General features: G+C 32.5%; 2 protein-coding genes across 2 annotated transcripts in view; one reads left to right on the forward strand and one right to left on the reverse strand.

Annotated features, from left to right (window-relative positions):
• Positions 1 to 558: 558 nt before the first annotated feature.
• Positions 559 to 5,535, forward strand: LOAG_09529 (hypothetical protein). The gene is made up of 4 exons (XM_020447953.1): positions 559 to 835; positions 1,711 to 1,831; positions 2,164 to 2,312; positions 5,223 to 5,535. The coding sequence occupies exons 1-4, from the start codon at positions 602 to 604 to the stop codon at positions 5,364 to 5,366; spliced, it is 648 nt and encodes a 215-aa protein (XP_020301865.1). The 5' UTR covers positions 559 to 601; the 3' UTR covers positions 5,367 to 5,535.
• Positions 5,536 to 8,667: 3,132 nt separating this feature from the next.
• The window catches only part of LOAG_16511 (elongator complex protein 3), a 7,531-nt gene continuing 6,007 nt past the window's right edge, over positions 8,668 to 10,191 (reverse strand). The window contains exon 11 of the mRNA XM_020449164.1: positions 8,668 to 9,069. Within this exon, the coding sequence (XP_020307350.1) occupies positions 9,021 to 9,069 (49 nt within the window). The 3' untranslated portion in view covers positions 8,668 to 9,020. The remainder of the gene's footprint in view (positions 9,070 to 10,191) is intronic.

Raw genomic sequence — 10,191 nt, forward strand, 5'->3', positions numbered from 1 at the left:
TTATTATTATTATTATTATTATTATTATTATTATATTATTATTATCTATTCTACTATTATTATTATTATTATTATTACTTCTTATTATCACTTCTTATTGCTATTTCTTCCTTAATTATCCCCTCCTGTCCATATTCGTTCTTTGAGGACCTAAAATTGCATCACTGATCGTACTATTGATTGCTCATATCTCTTTCTAACTGCTCTCCATTTGAAGAGTGCTGCCTACTTCCTGTGATTTGTTGATAATCGTCGAGTCGTCTTCCCTATTATCATTTATTACCATTATTATTATTATCGTTATTATTATTATTATTGCTATTATTATTATTATTACTATTGTTGTTGTTATTATTATTATTATTAACATTTATTATTCATTATTTATTGTTATCATTTATCAATTATTAACTATTAATTATTAACTATTATCTGGCGTTATTATCCTTGTTTTTGAAAGAATGTAAGAGAAATTAGTTTGTTTAATGAATCTGTTTGCAGAAAATGATTCATTACCAAATAAGCAACTGTTAAGTCAGACATTTTTTTACAGTGACAAAAGAAACAAGTAATTAATGGTGACAGTAGTGATCAAGGTGTAATGTCGTCATCAACATTATCGTCCACTTCATCCTTATCCATATCGGCTAGTAATGTTCAGCAACAACAACAGCCACAACAACTTCTACAACCTGTTCAAAGTCAGGCAGTTGAAGATAAAAATAAATCGAGCAGTGGTCAGATCATTATATCATCGCTGCCATCAGTGGGAGCCGAAGAGAGTGTGACCGTCGTCCGAATGAGGAACAGACCACTTTCTCAAATTCAACAACAGGTATGTGTATTCTTCAATAATATCCGGAATAAATATTACATTTTCAAAATGAGATATTAATGTTATGCTGTGATCAAGTATTCAAATATGATCGAATGTGCCTCATGGTTTAAACAAGGAAGGGAAACAAGAATCTGTAATGGGTAAGTCTCGAATGTTATCCTTGGCCGATTAGAAACCTGGGACGTATTAGCTCCCAGATAGTAATTTTTTCGTAAAATACTTGAAGCTGACATCAATTTTTTCTACATACATCGTACAAGCTATATATGCATATAGAAGACGCTGTTATTTATGAAGATTTATAAATTGGCACTTCAAATTAAAAATTTGAAAGTTGCTAATAATATATTCTTTGTCACGGTTTTTTATCTCTTGCTTTTCTTCATAAAAACCTTTCAAAACGATTTGGAGAAATGGATGACTAACTGAAGTGTTTCTCTATTTTTACTGCTAAAGTTTGTTTTTGTCCATTTGGAGAAGGGAAAATTGACTCATTTCTTCATTTTCCTTCGATTTTTAATTAGGCACTCAGAGAGCACAGATTTTAAGAATATTTCTTTCTCTGTTACATTTCAAAATCGCCAAAATAATCTAATAAATGTGCGGTTTTACTGTGCAGTAAGTATATCTCAGGCACAGCTGTTTCTGGCATTTTTCCTATCTCCCAGTATGGTGCCTTCAATAGTCATGTGTGATTTGCAATTGTTTTCAAATTCTAATTTGATCTAATCGAAATTAATTAGTTTGGGAAGGGTTCTGGGTTTTTCAGCTTAATTAGTTTACTAGTTGTAAATAACAAGTCAAACTTGCAGTTTAAATGTGGAAGTTTGCAGTCACTTTAAAGCTAATAGTCTAATACTCAAATTTTAAAGGCAAGAACAAATGGTATTACACCAGAAGCGAATGAAAACAACAAAAGTAGTTCACTTGCGGTGCTACAGCATGGTCTTGAAGTGCTCAACGAAATGACACCGGAAGATGATGGGAATGACGGTATTACTTTTCTAAAATACTTTCTAAAATGCTTGTTAGTAAGCTTTACTATGATGAGCAAAAAGTTCCTTTTTGTACGGTTGTCTTTGTTTATAAATGAATAAATGGTCGATGTCCATACTGCCACTCTTTCCCTTCTTTATTTCTAAGTTAAACAATGGAACTAGTTATAAATATGCATATATCAATCACTTCCCTGTGTTTTTTTTCTGCAAATTCGTGTTTTTTTTTAGCATTCTTTGTAGAAAACATTTCATCCCTTGCAAAGCGAATTTTTTGTTTTACTTTATTCCTTGGCATTTTTAAGTTTTTTTCTTTTTTTTTTTTGTTAGAGATTCGAAGATTGGATTCGCAATTGGACCATTTGAATCATTATATGGATAAAGTTGAGGAAAGAATCAAGGTACACAATGAAAAACTGATGGATACTCTGAGACATAAGAGAGAAGAACGCGAGAAAAGACGTCGTTCTTTTCATGAAGTAAGAATGTTTCCTTCTATTTTAAAAAGGCTGAAATAGTAAATGGAAGCGAAAAGTTTCCCTAGAATATAGATATGAATTTGAAACAGATATGTCAGAGCATTAGAATTATGTGTCGATGATCTGTAGGATTAAGTTGAAGCATTCGGTAAGCTGAATATAAACAAATTTATCTCTAGTTATCGTGTAAAGAATATAACTTGCCAGGCTCTGTCTCACTATCTGTTTTTCTTGGCCAAATTTCATATAAATAGTGTTGGGAGATCTTTATTCAGTTTGATATTTAACTTAAATTATTTAATGAAAAACAGTAAATATTATTCGACTGCAACTTTCAGCGTATTAATTCATTTCTGTCTATACATCATGAATGCTGTTTACAATCAGAGTTAACATGTAGCACTGATGTGGGCAAAAAAGGCATTTAAATAGGATTGATAGTTGAATCAGGGATTCTGGATTTTTTGAAGCCTCTTATCATTTACATCACTTTCTTTTCATACATTGATAAGCAACTTTTAATTGCGCCATTGGTAGAGAATTTGCGGTAGAGAAGTTGATAAGTTATGCAGTTGCTTTGCTGTAAGTTGCTATAAGTTACTATAAAGTTGCTATTTAAATTGATTTTAAAAGTTGTGCTGTTGGTTGAAAATAAACAATACAGTGAACTACAACGTTGAAAATCTGCAATTGAAGTTCGACTCTTCGTTAAACAAATCAATAATAGCATTCTTCAATATTACGTCTTCTTTCACATTGAAAATCGTTTTCGGCAAAATACAATAGCATGCTATACAGCTGTGCATCGCTGATTAAATCTTCGAATAATTGCTTTCGAATAATTGCTCCAATCGCGCAGACTTTTTTGTGTTGTTTTGAATTGATGTGGCATTCAAAAATGTCAGCTTATGATGTATTCATTTGGTGGGTAGATCAGTGAGCCATTTTCATAGGCATACATTTCTATATGAAAATCCGGTCTTTCAATGCAGGCAGATTGGGAGAATAGAAGAAAAGGCAAAAATTCAAATAACTGGATCGCTTAGTTAAGATTTTTTAGAGCACTGCTAGAAAATATTTGGAAATTTCATGCATGAACAAATAAATTGCAGCCCTCAGGAAAAATTCTGGGAAATTCTCATTCAGTCCGTTATAATTTTCTATAAAATTGAATCTTCGAGTTCTGAGTGAATTCCTTTCTGAAGCCCTTATTTACCTGTTTTTTTTTTCGTTCCAAATAAATAAATTTTGCCAAAACTACATTTGTCTGTTTTTATCTTAATGTTCTCTTACCTTCGAAACATGAATGTGAATATTAGTATACTCTTTGGGATAGGAAAAGCGAAGCTTAGTTAGTCGAACTAAATTAGTAATTCTTTTTAATAGAAAGAACAACAGTGACTTTATTTCCGATCTGTCACCTGAATATCTGGCATTGTGCTGTCGGCCATAAAAATGATTAAATTAATTTCTTTTGTTTGAAAAACTAGCAACCAGTTATCAGTTTTTAACCTTCACTTTGTTCTAATGAGATGAAAATGAGCGTTTTATTATTCTCACTGCCTGTCATTATATAATCGTTTTTTAGAATCATATTTCTTGAAGCGAGACCCTTCTTTGAACTTTCCGAAAAATTCTTCAGTGTAGTCCATTTCTATGATTACATTTCCAAAACCCTGTTTACTCCATTTTAGTATATTTGCAAGAAAATTTTATTTGCCCTCAGACTTAATTAATACCCTGATAAACTAGGCTAAAATAACAATGGTGTGGAAATTCAAGACTGGTTTTTAAGTTCCCTAAACTTAAAGAGTAGGTATGCTCTAAGACTTTGCAGGAAATTAATAGCGTTGCTGTCTTGACTCTTACTAATTTTGATTCTTAGCAGCTTCTGGACTCTCCGAGGTAATCTTAATATGAATTTATTATTTTGATTGTTTGTCGTTATGTAATCTTTTGTTATAATCATTATATTTCTAATTTTCCAGTCTGTTTCAAGACTTCTGATAGTAATCTCAAGTGCTTCAGAAACATAGGAATACATTTATTGGATCTGGCTATTGCTATCCTTTCACTTACCTGTTATTGGACTCTGCAACTTACTGAAAAATATTTGTGAGAGCTTTTTGTTTTAAGCATCTAACAAATTTTCTCTTCCATTTACTGTATTCACTTGTTTTCAATCGGATCCGAAAACAAAAACAGTTTTTGAAATGTATGTCTTTCAGTTCATTAGCAGCTCATTTGGTGTTCTCAGAAAATTTACATCCGGAGAAAATTACCCATTCTGTTTCATGAATCAATTACGACTCTGTTTATTGGGGGGTGCTTCATCGAAGTTATATTTGGCAACAGAACACAAATTCTTCTAGTCGTTTTTTTTTATTCAAGGATCCTTCCTTCAGTATTCATGTAAATTCAAAGAATTTGTAAAATAAATGATCGAATTCTCTGTCTGAAAACTATATCTAAGCTAACTTTGTGGACTTCAGCAATGCTTCAACTTAAACATCCACAAAGCGAATAGATTCTAAATTGGGATACTAACCTCACAAACAAATTCATGCTTCTCTGTTCCCATCGGATTATTTTTCCTCTGAAAACGTTGTAATTGTGATTTAAAATACCGCCATTCTTTTTGAATTCGTAAGGAAAAAAAGTGAACTTTTGACGATAGAATGCTATTTATGGACTGTGGTCGAATTTTATTGGTAAAAGACGCTACTGACGTCATGGAGAATATCATGCTAACTTCATGGGATTACTTGTTTTTCTTCTGTCCTCCTTTCTTTTATCATTTCCAGTTTCATTTCAATTGAAGTGATTATACCAAATTGAGACGTTAAATTCTCAGTGATTCCAGAATTAGGAACGATCAAGGTTCTTTGTAAAAATTCGTAAGTGTTGCAGCGTATTGCATTGAACCAGCGAGAAGATGATGACTTTCAACGACAAATTTCAACTCTCCTAAGTCGTGTTGACATATCGAAGAATCGCGCATCAATGTACGATATTATCAGTCAAATGGAAATTCCAAAATCTAACGGGCAGTAATTTTTTTGGAAAATTTGATGCTACAGTTGCTGGGTAGCAAAAAGTTAACGTGAGATACTATTTTATTATTTTAAGACATTTTGAAAAGTTCATATATCTCTACTCAACAGTTTATATCATGCTTATAAAATAACTTTTCTTGTGTGAAACATTTCATAATTGTAGCTTTCTCAACTAATGGAAATTCCGAGCATTTTTAAACCTATCTTGAAAACTATGCGAAATTTTTAATAGGGGAAAATTGAATCCTAACTTTTAAAGTGCTCCTACGAATTGTATCTATGTAACTTGAATAGTTTTTCATAATCAACACATCACCCGCAATTAACTGGACAGTACAACAGTATCCATTTACCAGGAAACTATTAACGTGGGAAATTGTGCGCCTCTAACAATGTTGTCTCCTTCAGTGCACTCACATTATATTGTACTTTAATTTGTAATACCGCTGCTTCACTGTACTTTTATGTACAAATAATATCGAAAGCTTTTCTTCCTTTTTTTTCTCAGCGATTTTGAAACATCTTAAAAAGTGTTTTCACATTGACGACAGCAACCAAATACTATATGATCCTTTAAAGATTTATTTAAAATCTTTACCATAGAATCTCATGCTATCACGGTAATGTGGTACGATAAGGTTACTATTATGCCATTTGTAACTTAACCAAAGATTATGTAGACTAGTTAGCACAGGGTAGGAATAAAGTAACTATCACGACTGCTATTCATACATAAATACAAAAATGTGCTAATTCGAATTTAAAAAATTTCAAAAGCAGCACTGAATAAAAAATTGGCTTTTAAATGGCGCTTCTGCATATATTTGCACTTCTTTCTAGTTACTACTACTGATTTACGTATAGTTATAGTAATCCTATAACGTTTCTCTTAAAAGGAATAATTTCGAACTACGCTTTGCATAAGTAATCAATAATTTTTCGACTGAATTTCTGGAAGGTTTGCATTTTTATTCATGCTTATGAAACTTCTAAACAACTGCATGAGTACAACGATTCGATTCAGTGCTGTTCTAATAATTCAGATCCAAGATTGCCTTTCTCATTATAAAAATCACATGTAGGATATAGCATCACTGTCAACTACTAACCGTAGACCTCTTAATTAGTTATCAATAATATCAAATAGTGCATTATACGCCTCTTCTTATGCGCTACCTTTTCGCAATCTTACAATACAATAAATATAAATAGAAAAAAAATATATGGCCAAGTACCATAAATGGATCTACAAAATAACTGAGCATATAACATGATAGAACTGAAGTTAGAAGAGTATCCGCAAATAAATCCTCTGTCTAAATGGGTGAACTGCTTCATTCCATTGTCGATATAATTTACATTTTAAAAAATGGTACAAAAAGGACGGAGGCGGTAAATGAATTAAAGAAAAGGAGTGACAATTAGTGGGGATGCAACTATTAAGTGAAGGAAGAGATACAATGATGGTAGCAATGTTCGCAAGAGAGTAAAAGCTGGCTAATGAACGATCATTGGCTACGATTCCTACATTAGTTGTGACTGTGACGACAACACTGTTGATGGTACCTTCCATACAAGCTTATCAGTAAGATCGAATGCGAATAGGTCAATTAGATAACAGGGATTAATGTCTAAATACACGGTTCGGAATTACCATACCAAGGTTTGAAACTATACAGCGGGTCAAATGAATAAGACTTGAGAAGTGCAATAAGACTAATAAGTTGTTACACTTCCTGCTTTTTTATACTGTGTCCGTTATTAAACTCTTCGTGTATTGATCGTGATTACCCATGTTTTCCAGCTTAACAAGTATTGCCAAAAGTCTCTACTGGATATTCCATTTATGTGTTATTCGCATTCTTACCTGTGGAGACTCACTCTGAGGTAAAAACATGTAGAGAAGGAATTTAAAATTACGCTTAACTTCCATTGTCATGTTTCAATTTTAAGCAGGTTTGCGGGTAATTAGGAAGGAGACTTTGCTTCAGTGAATTCCCAAACAACCGCTATTTCTCGAAGTATGACAAACTCTTTGTGATTTAGTATGATGCATTTTACATGAAAAGTAGTTCTAAATTTTTGAATTTCAAAAAAGTGGTTTGAGTTGATTTTTTCAACAGCAATAAACTGGTACTCGAAACTGATGACAGAAAATGCTTGGTAGAAAAACTTAACTAGAAAAGGTTATAATAAATGTTTGAAACTTCGAGATTTACAAACTTCCAGAGAGGAAAAACTGAGTTATATGTATTTTGTCTATGCCACTTTTATTGGCTTGAGTATTTGTTAAGTGAAGGTCATATTTTATGTTGAATAGGTCACCTTCTGGTCACTTGTGTAAAAGCACATTGCTCAATGTTAGGCATTTTTCGAGTCTGATTTAACCAAAAGAATGCTTCCACTTTATGCATTCATACAATATCTTCTGCTAGAAGTGAACTTTTTGAGAAAGATAGGACGCCTATGCTAAACATGAGCTCTAAATTGACATGCACTCTTTATTAATATGATTTGACACGAGATACTAAGAGGAAAGACGCAGTTCTATATACTTCCCTAAAATATTTTGATAATTTTCCCAAACCTTCCGTTGCTGGACTCTATACTTTTTTAATTCCTAAATAATGTCAACTCCATAAGCTAGGATGTTGTCGCTTTACAAATGTTCCTGACTAGGAACCGATAAATGGATAACCATCACTAATTACCTTCAACCATTTCATGTCCAAGTTGATATTTAAATTTCAAAATATTTATATCAAGGATGCAGTTGCTGATACCATACTAAACAAAATTAACTTCGATAAACTGTTCGCAAAACGCAGCATACTTGATCATTTCACCAAAACCACAGATTTTAATTAGCATATAGCTACATCGGAATATAGAGCCAAATTAGGTTAAGCAATTTACTCCTTTGCTTTGCGATTTTATGTTGAATGCATCTTACTAAATTGATATAGTGTATATCATACCTACTGATTTCACAATCTGCGTTTGTTTTCCGAAAACAAGCAATCACAGATTGTTAACACGACTTCCTCATTTCCACCGGTTATTGTATAGCTACAACTTTCAAGCATGATCGTATCGCTTCAAAAGAATTTCAAAGTAAAGCAGTTTTAGGCCAGATTTTTATTGAGATTTAGAGAATTGCTATTCCAAATATTATACTCCACTCAGGAATTCAGGCTTTTTGTAATCCATCAACTTGAACCTAATACAACATTATAACATAAACAGTCCTTCTGATATTCAAATTAACGATTTTAAGCTTCCCAGTTTTGATTTTCAAACTCCAGAATCCTTTATCAGTGGGCAATAAATTGTACTTAAGCGGCGAGATATAATAATATGCAATTGGTGAACTTCATCAAACAAAATCCATCGAATCCTGAGTAACTCTACGCACCCAGAGCACAGCAAGATAACGGAACAGCAGTACGAATCAAAATCATCTTTACGATGACAAACCATAACTGAACACAAAAATACATATTAAAGGTAAGTACTATAATTCCTTTAGAAGTTTGAAGAAATAATTTCGAAAAATTATAACTACATCGAAAATTGTATTCATAAACATAAACCGCAATGATGATATTTACGATAGATCAAAGACTGAAGATTATAACGTAGAAAGTGAAGATTATATTGATTTCGACATATAAGGACCATCCAGTTTGTATCCCATTTTCCTGGAAGCAATATGTCACAACTTTTTCCCAAAAGAAATCTAAGAACGAAGAATAGAGCATAACTGTTAACTGCAACGAATCATCAGCTAAGTTAGAATTGAAACTTGGAGAATCCAATTAAAAAAAATGTTTTTCGCTGCTGCACGTGCTTAAAATGAATGTATTTCAGTTCCAGAATTTTCTTTGAATAAATCTAAAACATAACTTGAGAAACTCCCACAAACAAACAATAACTAAACGAGGTTGATGAAACAAATTACCTAAACGAACAATACGCCATTCCTAAACGAGATAATAATCAAGAATTTTTGACTTAAAGATCTGATTCCTACAGGAATTAATGATAGAGCTCATAAGAGAGATGCAAAAAATGTTGCGCTGTCTATGAAATGTAGTGCTAGGAGTAAACCAAAAAAATATTAGCTCTTGTCCATAACCTGTGCTCAGGTTTTCCCTGCAGTGTTCTGCACTGTTTTCTACGGCAAAAATAAAAAAGCAAAAGAACAGACCGGTAAGCATGAAATTACTAGCCCACATTTTGGAATCTCTTAAATTTCAAAGAACCAGTAAAGCTGCATTAGGTAGAATTAATTTCCTTGTTACGATAATACTTATTTTTGCCGTAGAAAACACTGCAAAACACTGCAGAAAACTATTGCACAAAAAGAAAATTAAATTTGTTCTGCATACGACAATCTTATTTTCAAGACTCTGTTGATTTCCCGTGTCAAACAAATTAAATTTTCATCTTTCACTTTTTAGAATATGTTCCCTTCCTTTACTAATCTGTTTAAGAGCCAGTGGTACGGAACAATTTAAGTCCAGGGATAATCAGCATTTCTTGTGATAAATATTTTCAATAATCTAGAAGGTTTCACATATTTCCAAAAAACCCGATAAAGTTGACAAAACTAACCGATAATAATTCCTTGTACCTACACCAGAAATAACTGCTAATTTTTTGCTACAATGTTCATTTTTCGCAATTCGTTCTGCTTCTTCCATTAACAGTTGTCCGAATCCTTGATGCTGGAATTTGGATGGATCTCGAGCTGATACGGGCACTACCGAGCCATAAACATGCAACTCACGAACGATCGATACTCCACCCTGAAAGTGATT

Source organism: Loa loa (genome assembly GCF_000183805.2).
Source record: "Loa loa unplaced genomic scaffold supercont3.6, whole genome shotgun sequence".
Taxonomy (NCBI): Eukaryota; Metazoa; Nematoda; class Chromadorea; order Rhabditida; family Onchocercidae; genus Loa; species Loa loa.